Source organism: Eschscholzia californica, unplaced genomic scaffold (assembly GCF_041429995.1).
Source record: "Eschscholzia californica isolate CP2 unplaced genomic scaffold, dmEscCali1.0.p SCAF_4, whole genome shotgun sequence".
NCBI classification, from domain to species: domain Eukaryota; kingdom Viridiplantae; phylum Streptophyta; class Magnoliopsida; order Ranunculales; family Papaveraceae; genus Eschscholzia; species Eschscholzia californica.
In genome coordinates this window covers 51,285,069-51,303,533 of record NW_028238461.1, presented here as the reverse complement: position 1 = coordinate 51,303,533, position 18,465 = coordinate 51,285,069, and the positions used below count along the sequence as shown (strand labels likewise).

Below are 18,465 nucleotides of genomic sequence, written 5' to 3'. Positions count from 1 at the left end.
TTTCATAGGCCTGTTTGGCTTCATCAATTGAACAGAATTAACCTTACGAAACTCCAGTATCTATAAGAGAACAATTCGTTCCAAAACAAAAAGGACGACTGCACGATATAGGATTTTCTTACGTGCTTCGATCCAAAAACAAACACAGAAATTCCAGTATGGAATATATCCTCCAGAAATGGGGAAAAAGAAGCAGATGATCATTAAGAGAAAATAAAGTCTTATATTAATAACACTGAACTTTGTACTTGGCAATACTTACAATGGAGGTATTTAGAGTTGCAGTATATTATGAATTATACATGCATGTTAAATATGTAACACTTAAGTAGAGTAAAGAGTTAAGGGTCACTCACATGGATTCGACATTACCCACGAGAATACGAACCAAGTGGTCCGTACTAATTGGACCATTATCATCCATCCTTACCATGAGTCACGATTCTCTCTGTTCTGATCCAGCTTTTTCACCTTCCTTCGCCTCAGTTTCCATCCTTAAGCCAAACCCAATTATGTTACTTCCATATGGGTTAGGTTCCCACTGATTAAGGAAATCGAGTTTCTTGTCAGACTTAGGTGGGGTTGGAGAAGGGATAGGATCGTTTGATTCATCATTCAATCTCTGTTTCTTGTGAGGGGATTGAGGATGTACAGTATCAGAACCTGACTGAGATGGATTTTCTTTTTCTTCCGCCTGCGAAGGTTCGGAGCCTTTCAATACACTGCCTAGTTTTTGTTGCTCTTCAATGATTTTCTGCAAATACTTCCCTTGAGCTTCAATTCTGAGTTGTAATTGTCTTTGCACCTGAATTGGGAAATACAAGGGATCAGATTGGACCCTTCGTGAGTTGGTACATTTCTAATGCACAATTATTTGTTGATTCTTTCAATATGTATGAAACAACTCGTTTCTAATACAAGAATTAAGATAAAGTCGCAAAGTTCGTAAAGTTATTGCAGTGGCTTGTTTTACGAAGTAAATCCCGCACAAAGAACCCGAAACAAACTAATAAACCAGGAAGTAAATGACAAGGATAAAAATACTAATTGACCAATTGAAGAATAAAACAAATGAAATTTGGAGCAAACCTCAAGCTGTTCATGAAGGCGCTTTTGGACCTCCATTTGCATTCTAAGTGCCTCATTGATTTGTACGCCCCTGGAGATGGAACAGTTGTGGGAATTTTACCAGAGTCAGATTTCTTAAATAAAGTTTCAGAGTCGACCTTCAAATTGTTTATCACCACAGATGGGATGGAAGAACGTCGTAGAAAATGAAGCAAAGGGTAATCAGAAAAGAGAACAAAATAAGAATACCCACGATGCAGAATCCATGCTAGATAAACTATCGCCAGAGTCTTTCTTCTCATCTTTAGAACCTAAAACCACACCGCAGTTTTGATTTTTAGAGGTATAAACCCAACAAAAAAACACAGGCGTAATTGGAGGAGACCTTTACCATCGCCTGGAGATTCAGGTATGCACTTTGCGAGGCGATATTTCTACATTAAGATAGAATATAGATAATGAAAGACAGATCTTTAGAGATGAATAGACATTACTAACCAGTAAGCTTCAAGAGAGATAGCTATAGAGAGAACTGTACCTGCAAATGGCTTTTCACGTGATAAATAGTTAGACCAGACACTCCCATCACCCTAAGAACACCTTTTGGTGTTGCTCCTGAAACCAGAAAAACCGTAAACCTTATGTGAGACAAATATAATGGCTCCACTGTAGAAGCATGTAGTATAGGTAATAGCCATTACGCTCGGCTTGATAGGTAGCTAACCAAGAAAATGGTTTGTGCACTGGCAATATGTAATACTAGATTCTAATTGCAGTCATATACAAAACTTATTTCTTCTATACACACTTGTGATGTGCTTTTCAGCCATTTAATTACTTAAAGAAAGCACTCACTATCTGGTCCACCAAGCTGAGCAATTGCATCAACAAAACGATCATGAAGATCTGAAGTCCATCTCAAACGTTGTTTACCACTCCCACCAGCAGGAGCTGAATTGCTAGATGCGGGACCTCCAACTGCTCCAATATCTGAAAGTTGTTCACCACCTTGACTCTTGTGGGGTACTAAGGACATCGTTGAAAATTTCTTTGCATGATACATCTTCGAAACACTGTGAGATAATAGAAACAAGATGAAAGTGAAGATTTAATTCTATTTTACGAAGGCATTGTACACAAACATGGATGGATGAAAGTAAATCATGAATATTCATGAAGAAAATATAGTGAAATACATGAATATGGGTAACTGGCCCACGATCTGAGGCCTTCGACTTTGGCATGCCAAGGCAAGGAGAGAGGCCCATGCCCTTGCCTAGCGCCCCAGACTACATAGCATCTTACTGTAATTTGTAGAACGACAAAGAGATAATTGAAACACCACCAAAAATCGCAATGAATATTTGCCTCTTTCGGCATTAAATGAAAAATATACGACGAAGTTGTGAGAACGCAAACAGGTAATTGCATACAGTATCTACAACCCACCCATTCACCCAAAATACTGAAGAGATAATAAATACAAAAGAATGTCTATACAACTAATGTAACATGTAACAGTTAATTGTTAAATATCTAAATACTAATCAATGGAAAACCTGACAAAGAAGATTTTCACAGGACGCTCTGATTTCAACGATATGCTATAGTGGTGTCATATGTCTATAGATTCTAACATCTTTCAAATAGCCCATTCTTTATCTAGTTATTGCTCAACTTAACTACTCCCATATATGAATTGAATTGTATATCGGCTGATTCGGATAAAATTTAATTCATGGTGTAAGCCTAGTAAGAATTCACACAACCGACAAATAAAGTTACACCCTAGTCGTGTGCCAACTTTCACGTCCACATAAACACATCCACTAGAGGTAGTAAATCCCAAATGGATCTGTCAAATTTCTTAAAGATTTCAAAAAAGAAGACACCCTATTTGTTTTCATGTTTATCTGCAAGCATGTCTAAAATCTAATGTATGCATATTTCTTCCTCAAAAAGGTCGAATTCACAAGCATCTTTTTCAACCAAAACTTCTACATTCCCTAAAACATTGTCTTCACATAAATTCATTGAACATCTATGGAAAAAATAGATTTATAACTCATTAGCTTCTTCAAGTTATTAAACTTAATCGATTTCAGTGTTCGAACTTCAAACTTCAATGGGCATGTCCATACAACAGCCTTACATCACAACTCCAATACTACTCAACCAAGTTAAACTTTAATTTATTCTGCAGGAGGTAAATCTCTCAAACTAACTGCATAAATTGCAAATATGAGAACTCTTATTAAGAAAACAAACTAATCTTATCAAGGATTGAAGAATTTTCATCAGATACAACGCCGAAACACAGATTCGTAACAATGTTTAGCCTCATATGCCCAAGAAAATATACTAAACTTCTCAGGTCGAAAACCCAAATTACCATAATCTGCTGACTGCTATGGTTTTCCCAAAAACCCTAGCAACACTAAAAGTATTATAAACTATCATTCACCATGAGAACGAAAATTCATTTTCGCTTTTCTTGTGATTCATGAGAGTAAAAAAAACATAAGCACCCAACAACTAAATTAAGAACAAAACTTTAGCATTCAAGAATGATTATCTATACCTCTAGAAACTTAGCTGCTCTCAGTCAAAAATCTCACTTTCAACTTCAATTAGCTCCTCAGAACTCTTGAAGCTGTTCATTCTCCACAAATAAGCAGAGCAACTTAAAAGATCTGATCTGAATCTCACAATTATCTAAACCTATTACAGTCCAAAAAAGAAAAGTTAAAAGACAAAATCAAAACTTTTACAGACAACAAAACAACCAAATTTGGGGAAAAAACGTGAAATTTAGTGCCTTTAAGAGATGATTTATTACCTCATGAAATGAAAGTTAAGTTATTCACAGTCAAAAATCTTAATTTCAATCTGAATCAGAAGCTCAGAAGAACTCCATCAGTTTCATCTGTCTCAACATTTATTAAAGATCTGATCTTATCTGAAACTAACACGAATTTCAACCATCTGACAGTCAAAAGAGTTAGAAAAATGAGTGAAGAAATGGAATAAAAACCTTTCAAATGTTGAATGATGAAACCCTAGGTACTAAAAGAGAAAGCTTTTTCTGAATTCTGCTACTGAGAGAAGTGAGGATTTAGAAAAATGAATTAAATTAGGGTTTTGAAATCAAAGATTTTGTAGTTGAGAGATAGAATTTATGATTGAAATTTTCTCCTCTTGGGGAAAATTTTAGAGAGAGATAGCGTGTAAAGGACGGCCACATTTATAAGGGCATTTTTGTTCTGAGTGTGGGCCATACAGATTCACATTGGTGGACTTCGATGAATATTGACGGTTAAGATTGATCGATAGTGGTCCAATGAAATTTGACTTCATATTAGCTTTGGAGCTTTTAAAGTGGACCAGATTGAAGTTTGTGTTAGGATCCGACCTTGATGGAACAGTATCAACTTTATTATTTAGAATCTCGATGAAGATCTAATGGTTTACAATTCACCATGGCATTTCATCCTGGATTATTTAAAGGGAATGCGCAAAGACACTTTAACACCTATTTTTTTTTTTTTTTTTTTTCTCGACAGGGCCTAATCAATCTAGACGACAAACAAGGTGGTGGCAAAATGTGCTTTCGCGCTTTTTTTGACATATCAAGCTTACAACACTAGCTAGCAACATCAAAGGAGATATAGTGGTAAAAGAAGCATATCAAGACCGAGGAGCAGGATCACCACTAGCTTACCCCCATGAGCATAAGCACCATATGCGGAGCCTATTCCGTGTTGAGTAGAAGATCAAAATCCATCTCCTATGCCAGTAGATCCATAGCCTATTTCTTTTCCAGGTGTATATAAAAATGTATAGGTATCCTCTCAACATGTGGATCCATCGGCAAAAACATATTAACCCCTCGCCTCATCCAATTCCAATGTTAGATAAAGAAAGAGAGCGAGGTCAGTTCCGACGCTTCTTGTATTAAAGCTTTAATTATAAAACCGAAGCAGCAGAATAGGAATTTGCATGAATAAAAAGAAGTTTCCAAGAAATAAGATTGAATGAGTTTTGGACCAGGTTGCAGGGGATAAGTAAGGTTGGGGACCCATGCCCTAATCTGAATGAAACAAGACTACATAAACTCAATAAACCTGGGGTTCCAAATTCAGCACTAAGGAAGAAACATTACCTTCATATCTGCTGGTAAAAATGAAGGTCAAAAGATAGTCATGCATGCTTCATCTTGACAAGCATTGTGTATGTTGTGTAGTGAGCACCAGAGCACCACAGTTTCGCATAATCGCATCAAGAGTTGCAGCCCTCACATATCAGTCACTACAGCTCCTATATCAATTATAAAATTGACACTCTTTCTAATCCCGTGTACTATATATTATCGAGTATCGACAATTTCTTTTTCCCTTTTTGAGTTCGAGGAAAATAACCTTCGCCTAAGAGACTAAAATCGATCACCTTAAGAACTTCGATTTCTGATAACTATCTCCGGAGGCGGAGATGTCCTGCAAGCTAGCAAAAAGTTGCCCATGTTTTCCAAACTGTATTACAACCATCTAGTTCTTCAGCAAATATACATTTGCAGAGGTAGGAGACTCACTTCTTCAAAATTGCTGCAACCACAATATGGCTGCTAGCAAGTACACCATCCATAACTAATCCACGGAAAAATTAACGAACCACGATATAAGATATCATAGACGTGAGAGAAAAGCAAGAAAATGATGCATAATGTTACTACATATTTTACATAAGTACAAAACCCAAGCAGGAAATTTGTGCCTAGTCTGACGTGCTAGTATTTAAGTATAGCCCATTCTGAGCTAAAGTTAGTCACACGTGAAGAAGAAATCCTTCCTTTCATTAAGTAACTCACCTAGAGTAAACGCGATGACTAAGAGAATGATAGAATTCGCACAAGCATTGTTGTTTTAATGGTGCACGTATGGCGAAGACGATTAGAGCACTTCTTTTCTGACCGGGTTCCAATTCAGCAGTGGATAGGCGGAGGCTAGGCCGCTAGGGCAGAAATCCATTTGTAGATGGTTGGATATTACACCCCACAGTGGCTATAAATAGGGATTCAGTGTAAACAAATGAACAGAAATTTATCCAAGTATTTTAGATTTTAACATTATAAAACACACACATACACAAGCCTAGTAGTCTCACTAGTATCATCTCTGGGGCAAAACATATTCATTAACAAAGGTAAGAACAAGAATATGACATGAAGTAGATTCATAGTTCCTTAAAGAAAGTCTACATAATTGAAGGTACAACTCAATCTTCAATCTACTTCATCTTCAAATATAATTCAGAAATCGCTCCGGTATATAATTTATGAATCGAAAAAACAAAAACTTTATAAGCTAGTTAGTTTCATTCTTATCCGCCACGATTATGCACTAACCTCTTCCCTGACAACCCACAATTAACAGCTTCATTGGGTACTTTACCGATCCGCTTAATTCCTTCAGCAAATACTACACCCATACCCATATGTAAATGAGGTTCAATATGACAGTGAAAAGCCCAAACACCCGGATTATCAGCGACGAATCTTATCGCTGTCCATCCAAATGGGAAAATCACCACAGTATTTCTCAATGGTGGGTTCTTCAAGTTAAGTTTATTTCCATCATTTTCTTCTGAAAACTTTCCTTCTCCATAGCCCAATACCCAAAAATCATGTCCATGTAAATGCCATGGATGTATTTCACTAACATTTGCTGCCAATGCATTTGCATTTTGAAGAATAACATCGACGGTGCTCTTAAAATCGAAAACATAAACACCGTTTCCATGTGTTGAGTTAATATTTACTGGTGGTTGCGATATATCGTAAGTGCTATTGAAATTATCGGGCGGATTTGTACGATTGAAAGTACCTTTTAGCCCATACTTGAGTGAAGCAATATAAGGAGTAGATGGTAAAACTAAGGAAATGTTGTTAATAGACCATTTTATGACACCATTGATCTTGTTTTGTGTGTTGAGAAGAAGGACTCGTCGATCATGACGAGTCGGTGGTTTCGGTGAACCTTGTAAGGCAAGGATTTTGTTAGAGAATGATTTACTAGCAACATAGTCGTTCCAAACAGGAGAGATAGGAAGAGGAGAGGTTGGAAGAGATGGAGAGTTGGGTAAGTAGTTTAAGATGGTAAGGCCTGGTGGAGTTTGGGGGCGCCTCCCTCTAACATTCATTGAAACCCAATAGTTCATTTTAGGGTTTTGATCAGTTGTAATGAGGACAGAGTAGCTTTCACCTGAGTATATATCGATGTTGTCGACGACCACCGGAGTAATATAGTTTCCGTCGGCTTCTACCAAGACCATCTTGTGACCCTGCGAGTAATCAAAATTAGAAAGAATAAGTAAGGCAACATTGGTTCTTCGAAGTCCGCTAAGACGTGATTCACATGTAAAATTGTACACGTTCACCATCAAATTAACGGAAAAATTGTATATCATGTTTAGAGTAGGAGAAAAATATGCAATTATCAGAAATAACAAATATTACAAACTAAATTAGCATCTTTTCCGTAGTTAGTTAACTAGTGAGCTCAATTGGTTGGGTTGTCTACTTTGTCTAGCAATTACCCTAAAATTTCTCATACAACCAAAAAAAGGTGATTGCTGCTAGTGAGACTAATCAACAAAAGTGAAAAGATGGAAGGACCAAATTATAGGGAGTTGTCATTTCTCATTATCAAAAGGAGAAAAGTTACAGATTGGGAGCTCTTTTTTTTCTCCTATTTTATAAAACATATCAATTGAAGTGTAATAATTGTGAATGAATATATAATTTTCCTTATTAAGTTTTTTTTTGTTGCAATAATTAAGTTTTTTTATTGAAACAATTTTCCTTATTAAGTTGACTAATGAAAAGGTCTAGTATGCTTAAAATGCTAGACAAATTAGATGCACCTTTCTCTTTTGACATAAAGACACCTAAAATGTATTCTCAATGTCCCGCCTCTAGCACCTTTCGGTCCCTCGTGACTAAAAGTTATATTTTTTTTTTGTTGAAAGGACAAAAAGTTACATGACGCATGGAAGGAGAAATTAATATGATATGAAAGTATCAAATTTTGTCGTCAAGAGAAAGATTATAATAAGGTATAGAAAAAACTGCACCACGAAAAACTTAAGAGGGTTGTTTTCATATTTAATTATGTAATTATAACCAATTCTATAACTTTAATTGGTAAGGGAAAACTTCTTCCAAATTTCTTAACGAATAAGTTTGACATAGTCTCCTACCTGACCACATTCCAAGTAATTCAATAGAATTATTTTTCGAAGTTTATTATGTAATTAAACTTTCTTGATAAAAATTATTATTAGGAGACTCTTAACAGGAAATTTATGTGATTTACTGTGATTCACAATTGCATAAATAAAAATTACTAGAACTACAAATCACGAATCACGACAAACCACATAAAAGATCTGCCTAAAGTGGCGTCTGCCTTGTTTTTCTCCTCTCCTCAATTTTTCCTAGTAACATGATAAAAAGAAGAAATAAATATAATTTTGTAGTAAGATATTTACCCCAATGGCCAAATTGAGAGAAGCAAGAGCCGTAATGCTAGCAATCCTCAATCTATAAGTCTTGTTTGGTTCCACGCTAAGAATCTGGGGTGCGCATTGCGCATCTGCCCTCAAATTACATGAACTTAACGAGCTGTTAAATTGGGCAGCTAATGAACAATTATATTGTCCTCTCCCATTTATCAAAAGAGACTGTAAAAATAAAAGAAAAATATAATTAGCATATAGTATATAAAGAAAAAGAGAGAATTAATTATAAAGTATAATTTCAATATTGATGTGTTATACCTGAGGTTCACCGATCCAACGAAAGGGATTCATCGAGAGACCCACAGATTGTTTGTGTACGTCTTCGTGATACCAATCACTTAATAATAAGTTGAGTTCTCCGTCGTAATGGAAGGGCTCTTTCTCAGCATCTGCAACATCAACGATAAGTGATCCGTATAAACCCGCCGATCTCTGCATTCCGTAATGTCCATGGTAGAAATATGTACCCGCCTTTTACATCATAACAAAACCACAAAAATATTATTTTAGAAACTCTTTTCGTTATTCTTCACAATATAAAAAGAGATAGCACAAAATGAAATATTTGAATTGGCCTGTCCATTATTTTATGAAAGATGCTAGATCTGTGGTGTCTGTGGTGAAACTTGAAAGACATCCCAATTAGATTAATCATTTTTTATGTCTTGGAAAGGTTAAAAACAAAATTTCGAATCTAACTGTTTTTCCATCTCCACTTTGCACTAATAAAACTTAGAAAAGTAAAAGTAAGTACTTGGAACTCATACCTAAAGAATAACAATTAATTTGATAACCATTACAACTAATAATTGTGGACAAACCAAATAACTTCAAATTTGCACTAAAATAAAATAATATTGCCCATATTTACAAGTTTGTGGGAATCACTCAATGGGCTTAGTTATATATGGGAAAGCAGAGAGGTTTTGTATGCTATTTACTAATTATTTAAATGTCAGGATAGGAATATGTGTAGCCATCCATCTTGGGAAAAATCAGAGTAAAGCCACATTTGACCACTGGAGGATGTGTTAGGTTAGCCAACCACCAACTTTCTTACTCAAGCAAAAGGTAAGAAGTCTAGAAGAAGCCCTTTTCAGGCAGTACCTAGTTTCTAGCCTCCATTCACCAAAAGAAGATTCTTAGGGCACACTCTATACCTAAACCTCATTCACTTTCTTTCTTTTAAAACAATAAGATTTAGGGCTTTTGATTATGTACACTAAGAACTCAATACTTTCTCTTTTTTTTTTTTGTAGAACTACTCAATACTTTCTCTCAACAAAAAAAAAAAAAGAAAGAACTCAATACTTAGTAATTTATAGGGATGATTTCATTTTGCCCCCCTAAAGATGACTAACTCATCAAAATGACTCCCTAATGATAACTAACTTCTATTTTAGCCCCCTTTTGTTTTGTTCTGTCACTCAACTTTAACTGCGGATGTATCTCTTCTTTTTCTACCCTCACTTTAAAAACTTGTTTCCTCTATCCTTCATCACTTTCTTCCCGCGTAAGCCTTAGTATCTTTTTTTTTGCCCTAAAAAGTTCTAGATATTGTCATCCTTGTTTTCCTAAAAAATTCCTTCATTTCATAAAGCCATCAAGAGGGTCAATCGCTTCGTCATCACCGCCACTGCATGATGATGGAGGAACACATAGTCTTTGAAGAAAATGAGACCTCTCAAGTTTGTAAGTAGTCCGTTGTATTACCAAAACTTTTGAATCTAAGTTTCTGTTTTTTTCGACATCTTCCGAAATCCAAATTAAAGATAAGTGATACGATTGACTTTCAGTACTTCCAGTCTGAAGACGAATCTATAGTTACAATGAATCTAGAATTAGAAACTTTTGGACCTCAAATGATCTTTCTTAGACTCTTCGCAACAAATCTTTTCCCGGAGGAGTTACATCTACTGTATTGAAAAATAAAAATGACAGTAGGGGGTCATTTTTGTAAGTTCATCTCTAGGGAGCCAAAATTGAATTATCCCTAATTTGTATTTTATACTTTATGTATCTCCCGTAAAGACACGTTTTACTCTTCCATCAAAGACTCAAAGTAGTCTTCACAAGTGAACTTTGGTATCTCTAGTGGAGTCCATTACTTTTTGTTGAATAATTAAGGAAGTGAAATTTGGAATAGAAATAAAGATGAGACTGAGACTGAAATTTTTGTTAAAATAGACGAAGAAAGTGAGATAGAAAAGGCAAATATATCACAAATAGTAATAGTCTAATTGGATAAAGAAACAACCCATTGGTCAGATCTACAAACTAGTGGGATGTTCTTCCTCTTCCCCAAGTAACTAAATAGAGTAATAAAAAGAGCATGTGGGTTCTAAACTAGGTTTTTCCTTTGTGGGGTAGTCAAATATGGAGAGTAATTTGACTAATCCAACGGACTCCCTGTGTTTTAGTAAAAGCAATAAGTATAGGGAGCCCGCCATTTGGGGACTCCCTACAACCCGTCAACCATATTAGACAAAAGGACAACGAAAATCTCACTTTCTGTGTAGAATTTTCCTTATCCTTTTGTTTAGTTTGGTTAGACGGGTTCTAGGGAGTCCCCAAATGGCGGACTCCCTAGACTTATAAGGAAGAACATAGGGAAACTAATTATCTTATAAAAAGATAGGGAGAATAATTTAATTTTTAAGACAATTATTAGCCCTTTCGTTAGTGGGGAGGTGGATTAGTCAAATATGTAATATTCCTCGACTTGGTGGTGGTGGTGGTGATTTATTTGAAAAAAAAGTGTCCCGGGCCGGACTCAACCCGGGTTGGCTATACAAGGGCCCAGCCCGGATTTTCTATGATATATATTTATATATTTTTTTTAATTTGAAAAACCAAAATTTAAATTAAAAAAATACAAATCTATTGTTTATTTTGAATATAAAAAATTAAAACTTTAGAAAGGATTTTCTATAAATAATGACATGATTTAGAAATGACTTTTGGAAAGATTTTAGGAATAGTTATTAGTCAGTAGGATATAATTTTCATAAATAAGTATAGAAAAGATTTTTAGAAAGAGTTTTTTGAATTGATTTTAGACATTACTTTGTGGAAATAATTAATAGAGGGTGACTTACATAAATAAATTAATAAGTTTAGGAAAGATTCTATGAAAAGATTTTTGGGAAATGATTTTAGAAATTATATTTTGAAACTAATTAGTAGAGGATGATTTATATAAATAGAAGATGATTTACATAAATAGGTTAACAAGTTTAAGAAAGATTTTTGAAAAGATTTCGTGAAAGTGATTTTAGAAATTACGTTTTGGAAATAATATAGAGGATGATTTAAATAGATAAATTAACAAGTTAGGAAAGATTTTTCGAAAATATTTTATGGAAATGAATCTTTTAGGAAGGATTTTATTGGATAGATCTTTTCGAAAAGGAATGTTTTCAAATTCTCTATGCAATTTTTAAAATAAGGCATGAAAAAAAAAATGCTTGTCTGTGTACATTCATCCCTACTAAATACGGGTCCAAACACTTATCCTGACCGATCATGTGTCCGGACAAGATTTAAAAAATACTTTCTCTGTTTATCTCGACTGAGTTCGTTCGGGTCGGGATGCAGTCATTCTTATTAGAAAAAAAAAATTCAAAAAAACACAACTTGGGTTATAATTTACCTTATCAACTTTGAACCTATAAACAAAGGTCTCTTCTGGATCAATAGCACACTGTGATATTGATGCAGTTCCATCTGCCCATGGTGATCCAATCTGTAGTTCCATAACAAGATCAAGACCCACTAATTAATCATTGTTAGAGTTAGAGAGAGAAAACTTAGAGAGAGAGAGAGAGAGAGAGAGAGAATGAATAGATTTACTTGTCTGATTCCATGCCAATGAATGACAACACCTTCAGTATGAAGTTTGTTAGTTAGTTCAACAACAATGGTATCACCAGCTTTAGCTTTGATTGTTGGACCAGGAAACTGACCATTGATTCCTATTACCATGTTTTCTACACAATCTGGTGACCAAAACATATACCCAACTTCCCATTTAAAGTGTCTCACTTTAGCTGATGCTAATGAAATCTCAATAAACAATCCTAACAATATCACTAACCAACCAAACCTAAATGAAGATAGATCCATTACTAATCTAATATGATCTCAATCTTGAACCAAAAATTATTAAAAAGTAAGATGTGGGTAATAATATGTCATATCAAAGCCAAGGGTACTACAACCTAGAGAGAGAGAGAGAGATGGGTGAATGAGGAGGGAAGGGTATCTGTCTAAACTTGTTTATATAGAATAAGAAGTGGTGAGGAGTGTCAATCAAATCACATAATTCTCTATCTCAATCAAAGGGAAATATTTTTCACATATTCACTCCCAATCACAAATATATTTACACCCTTTATTCTCTGTAGATCAATCACAATATATTCGTAATATTCCTTTGATTACTAGAATTATTCTTTTAGATTTGATTTTTGAATTTTAAATCCATGTAATCTGTCCATATATAGATGTATTGTATTACTATATAATGAGAACCTCACACACTGATTTAGTGTGCAAGAGCAAATTCAAATATTTATTTCTCTACATGGTATCAGAGCTTGAAACCCATTTCAGCTGTTCAGAACTTTCCCCCCTCTTCCTACTAAGAGCATCTCCAATGCAAAACTCAAAAAAAACTCAAATTGTCCTATGAGTCAAGGCTCAATTGAGTTTCTCTTTCCTAGATGTTAATGTTGAGATCCTCAATTCAACACTCTAAAAACCTAAAAATAACTTAGGTGTCATTTCCTAGATGGTTAGATTTGCTTTTAATGTTGAGTGGCCAATTGAGATCCTCAAAAGAAATCTCAAATATTGAGTTTCTTCTTGAGATATCTCAATATTAAATGATGTCACATCATTTTGAGATTCAAATTGAGTGTTGTATTGGAGAGAGTTATTTACAAAAAACTCAAAAAATCTTAGGCGGCACTCTAAATTTTTCCATTTGAGTGTTGCATTGGAGATGCTCTAAGAGAAAAGCAGAAATGGGCATATGTTTCTCAAAATATTAGACCAATGGGTATATTTTATTCTACTTAAAAAAAAAGAAACTTTTATGATATTTACACATCTCGTCAAAAATTTAGTTATCGTAGCACTCCACGAAATCAAGGGCGCCCCAGACCCAAAGCAACCAAAGCGGTTGCTTTGGACCCCAACCTACCTGAGGACCTCTTTCATGGAGTTTATGATGGGATAGTTTATTTGTAATAAGTAAAATTACAACTAAATTTTTTTTACAATAGATGAGCAATGACCCAGTGGTTAAAAGTTTGGATATAAGGTGGAGGTCAAGTGTTCGATCCCTCCCACATACATAATAAAGTATTTTTGTTGTCCATTTTTTTTGCTTTAGTAGATGGGCCCCAATCCTTAATTTGACTTTAGGCTCAATAACTCTTGGGCCGGCCGTGCACGAAATTTTATGATCTTTACAAGCTTGGATCTAATATTAATTTATTTATACTAATTTTGTATGGTGCCAGCCTGCTAGGTTGGATCATTTGTGGTTAAGAATCTACATGCACTTCCTCTTTTAATTTTTAATTTTTAATTTTACGAGACGTGATTGCATGTTTTTCGAAGATGCAATTTACAGTTTGAAGCTAACACCACGATAAATGACTAATTCATTATAAGGACATTCCCTTTGTTATATAGATTTAAGATCACTGTTTTTGCAAAAAAGAAATTATATAATACTTCAAATACGAAAAAAAAGAACTTTTCTTTTCCTTCGGTTGAGTTATTCAAAAATGGCAACGAGAAGTGCTTGTATTCAGAAACTCATTCATTCAATGGTTACCAAAGGTCATATATTTCTGTTGTTATTAAATGTAATGAAATTTAAAAAGTTAGAGGAACGTGGTTAGATTTGAGCACCCAAAAATTATCTGAAATAAAAAAGAAACAAACTAAGACACTCCAACATTAAGAGTATGAAGTTTTAGGTAATTCTTAGGGTGACTGACTATTTCACTCTTATATTTTAGAAAAGTGAAAGAGAAATTCTTGTCCTTGCCCAATTTTCTTTAAATACTTTAATATTTTACTTTTTCATAATAAAAGTTGCAACGCGGTTTGTCGACATCTACTTTTAATATTTTGTAGTATTATTTTTACCATAATTTTATGGTCAATATATTCGTTTTAAGAGACGTTTGGTAGTATTATATTGACAACTTGTTTAATTAAACCTAATGCTCTTAAGATTCCAAAGTTCTAGATTAAATCAAGATCTGTGTTCTCATTATGTTAAGGTCAGCCCTTTGGGGAAAGCTAAATAGTTTTCGGGGTGTGAAATTTTAAAGAGAATATGTAGAATTTTAGAGATTTTCCGGAGAAATAAATTTTAAGGGGAAATAAAAAAAAAAAACACTCCACCTCACCTCAATCTATCTCCACCTCACCTAACTCTATCTCCACCTCACCTCACTCTCTCTCCATCTCACCTCTTTGTCTTCTCCGATTTGGTCGCCGGCCGGAAAATTTCCGGCCGGCGACCATGAAGAAAAAAAAATATTCACTCTCTCTCTCTAGAAACTCCGGCGAAGGGACCCCTTCGCCGGAGTTCCGGTCTGTTGAAGAACATACCAGATCTGGCCTGTTGAAGAACAGACTGGAACTCCGGCGAAGGGAAACCCCTTCGCCGGAGTTTCTAGAGAGAGAGTGAGTGAAAATTTTTTTTTTAATGGTCGCCGGCCGGAAAATTTTCCGGCCGGCGACCTAATCGGAGAAGATAGAGGTGAGGTGGAGAGAGAGTGAGGTGAGGTGGAGAAGTATTTTGCTTTCCCCCTAAATAAAATTGTCAAACAAAATTGACCAAGTCTTCACACCCCGGAAACTATTTAGCTTTCCCCAAAGCACTGGCCTATGTTAAAGGTTTTTAATCTATTTCTGTTACTTTTTTGAGAAATCGACTACAATCTACGTTAGTCGTTAGAAGGCATTGCTACATTATGAAGATGTGATAATCACGATAACCGTCAAAGTTAAACCATTAATGAAAGAGACCTAAAGCCCAACAAATTTATAAGTTCATTATTTATACCTTTAAAATCCCAAATTCAATAAACCATGAACCTTCAGGGTTTTAAAATTTATGTCAACACTTTCAACCACTTGGGCAAAGCAAGTGTCGACTGATCTACTTCTTTTATGATATTCACAAATTCAGGTCTTCTTTAATCAGGTTCTCAAACCAATCAGGGACAATTATGGATATAGCTTATTAACCATTTATGTACATATACATTGATGGGTACATTATTACATACATTGAGTAATTCGGAGAGTTTTTAGGGACGTCGATCATCAGTGGAGGCAAAAATCCATGGCTCGTACTATATAGCTTATAAAAAAATAAATACTTCCCCAATCCGATCAAAGCTTTGAATTGAAAACCAACTAGGAGCAACATATTTTGGCATAAGTAGCATTCTGATACAATTACGAATGTGTAAATAACTGTTAACCCAGAGCTGCTAGCTTAATGATGGTGGTGATGGATAAGGTGTGGTGGCGGTAGTGATTGTGGTGCGGTTATGGTGGTGGCGGTGTTGGAAGTATGGAGATGGTGGCGGTGGTGGTTGAGATGTGATAGACAAAGAAAAAATTGGTAAATAAAATTCACAAGTATGTCTTACACAAGTTACTTAACTTTTAAGTCAAAATTAAAAAATCTAAACATTAAAAGAAAGTAAAATATTAACATATCTGATATTTTAGAGTTCTCAAATAACTTTTTACTTTTCTACTTAAATAAGTAAGTTCTTTTAGTGTTGTCAAAGGAAACTTGATGTCATTTTTTTTTTCTTTTTCTGTAAGCTCAAGCTCTCTAGCAGCATAAATGTGAGGGATAGAAGGTGACGTGTTAATGTTTGAATCTGTAACATACACACAAAAACAATTGTTAGTAAAAGGCAGAATTTGTATGAATATCTTGTGTTGTATTAAATTACCAGATATAATAAAAGCAAATGAAAGTGAAAGATGAGAAATTGATTGGCTTCTTTAATTCTCTTTCTATTACTCTCTGTAATTGTCTATATCAAAACTAAGAAAACAACTTCTATTTATAGCCTACTAAAAGATCCCACCAACCAACACCTCATACTATTGCATGCAAGAGGTGTGTGTCTCTAAAGCAAACATATAAGCACTCATACTATTGCATGCAAGAGGTGTGTGTCTCTAAAGCAAACATATAAGCACTCATATTATTGCATGCAAGAGGTGTGTGTCTCTAAAGCAAACATATAAGCACCTCATGCTTATTTGTGTTATCCACAAGCTTCACCATAAGTAATTGAGTTATCTTATTAGTACCCACTACTTAAGCTATAGGCAATCAAGGCACCCTCAACTTGTTCTCTGGGCATCCAAAATATATGTAACACTCCCCCTTGGATGACCACAATATGATACGCAAAATACTGCCTCGTTAAAACCCTGCCAGAAAAACCCATTGGGATAAAAACTGGACGAAGGAAAAAGAGTACAGAGCGTAAATATCACGTACTAGTGCTGCGAAAATCTTCACATGATGATATTCTCCCCCTGATGAATATCATATCTTGGACCGACGTAATCTTATACCATAAGATTATTCAAACTCCGCATTCCAATGCTTTGCACTAGTTTTCTGAATGTTGTTGTAGGCAAAGACTTGGTAAACAAGTCAGCATAATTCTCACATAATGGTATCTTCTGAATATCGATTTCTCCATTCTTCTGTAGATGATGTGAGAAAAATAACTTAGGCGAAATGTGTTTCATTCTGTCACCTTTAATATATCCTTCCTTGATTTGGGCAATGCAAGCCGCATTGTCTTCATAGATAATGGTGGGTGATTTTGTAATCCCAGGAAGATCACATGAGAATCTAATATGACTAATAATAGACCTTAGCCATACACATTCTCTGGTAGCTTCATGAAGAGCAATAATCTCCGAGTGGTTAGAAGATGTAGCAGGCATACTTTGCTTACTTGATCGCCAAGAGAAAGTTGTGCCACCACTAGTAAAAACATAACCTGTTTGTGAAACTCCCTTATGGATCAGATATATATCCTGCCACTTGTGAACCATCAGAGGAATTCTTCGAATAGAATAACCCCATATCAGTAGTTCCTCGAAGGTATCGGAGAATATGCTTTACTCCCATCCAATGTCGTTTTGTTGGTGCCGAACTGAATCTGGCCAATAAATTTACTGCAAAAGAAATGTCAGGTCTAGTACATTGAGCCAAATATAATAAAGCACCGATTGCACTTAAATAAGGTACTTCAGGACCAAGTAGGGATTCATTATCTTCTTTAGGACGATAAGGATCTTTTATTGTATCTAGAGATCTGACAATCATTGGAGTACTAAGAGGATATGAAGTGTCCATGTGAAATCTTTTCAAGACTTTTTCAGTATATAAATTCTGATGAACAAGTATGCCACTTGTGCTCCTCTCAATTTGTAAACCAATGCAGAATTTTGTTTTTCCAAGATCTTTCATCTCAAATTCTTTCTTCAAATATTCTGCAGCTTTTGAGACATCTTCAACTGTCCCAATTAGATTTATATCATCAACATATATTGCAATGATAACAAATCCAATATCTGATTTCTTGATGAACACACATGGACAAATCGGATCATTTACATAACCTTCCTTGGTCAAGTATTCACTGAGACGATTGTACCACATTCGCCCTGATTGCTTTAAACCATATAAAGCTCTATTTAAGTTTAAGTGAATACACGACACGTGGTTTTCCTTCAGGTAAC

General features: G+C 35.0%; 2 protein-coding genes across 2 annotated transcripts; both read right to left on the bottom strand.

Moving 5' to 3' along the window:
- Window positions 1-203: 203 nt before the first annotated feature.
- On the bottom strand, window positions 204-4,314 carry LOC147545827 (myb family transcription factor PHL7-like). Its single transcript, XM_086636057.1, has 8 exons — window positions 3,908-4,314; window positions 3,650-3,789; window positions 1,924-2,141; window positions 1,607-1,683; window positions 1,460-1,502; window positions 1,322-1,379; window positions 1,090-1,159; window positions 204-805 (listed from the first exon to the last, which is right to left on the bottom strand). Exons 3-8 carry the CDS (start codon window positions 2,129-2,131, stop codon window positions 437-439), a joined length of 825 nt encoding a protein of 274 aa, XP_086492183.1. The 5' UTR covers window positions 2,132-2,141; window positions 3,650-3,789; window positions 3,908-4,314; the 3' UTR covers window positions 204-436.
- A 1,924-nt stretch (window positions 4,315-6,238) lies between these two features.
- On the bottom strand, window positions 6,239-13,400 carry LOC147545826 (L-ascorbate oxidase-like). Its single transcript, XM_086637836.1, has 5 exons — window positions 12,496-13,400; window positions 12,296-12,388; window positions 8,902-9,114; window positions 8,614-8,805; window positions 6,239-7,404 (listed from the first exon to the last, which is right to left on the bottom strand). Exons 1-5 carry the CDS (start codon window positions 12,766-12,768, stop codon window positions 6,445-6,447), a joined length of 1,731 nt encoding a protein of 576 aa, XP_086493962.1. The 5' UTR covers window positions 12,769-13,400; the 3' UTR covers window positions 6,239-6,444.
- Between the last annotated feature and the right edge of the window lie 5,065 nt (window positions 13,401-18,465).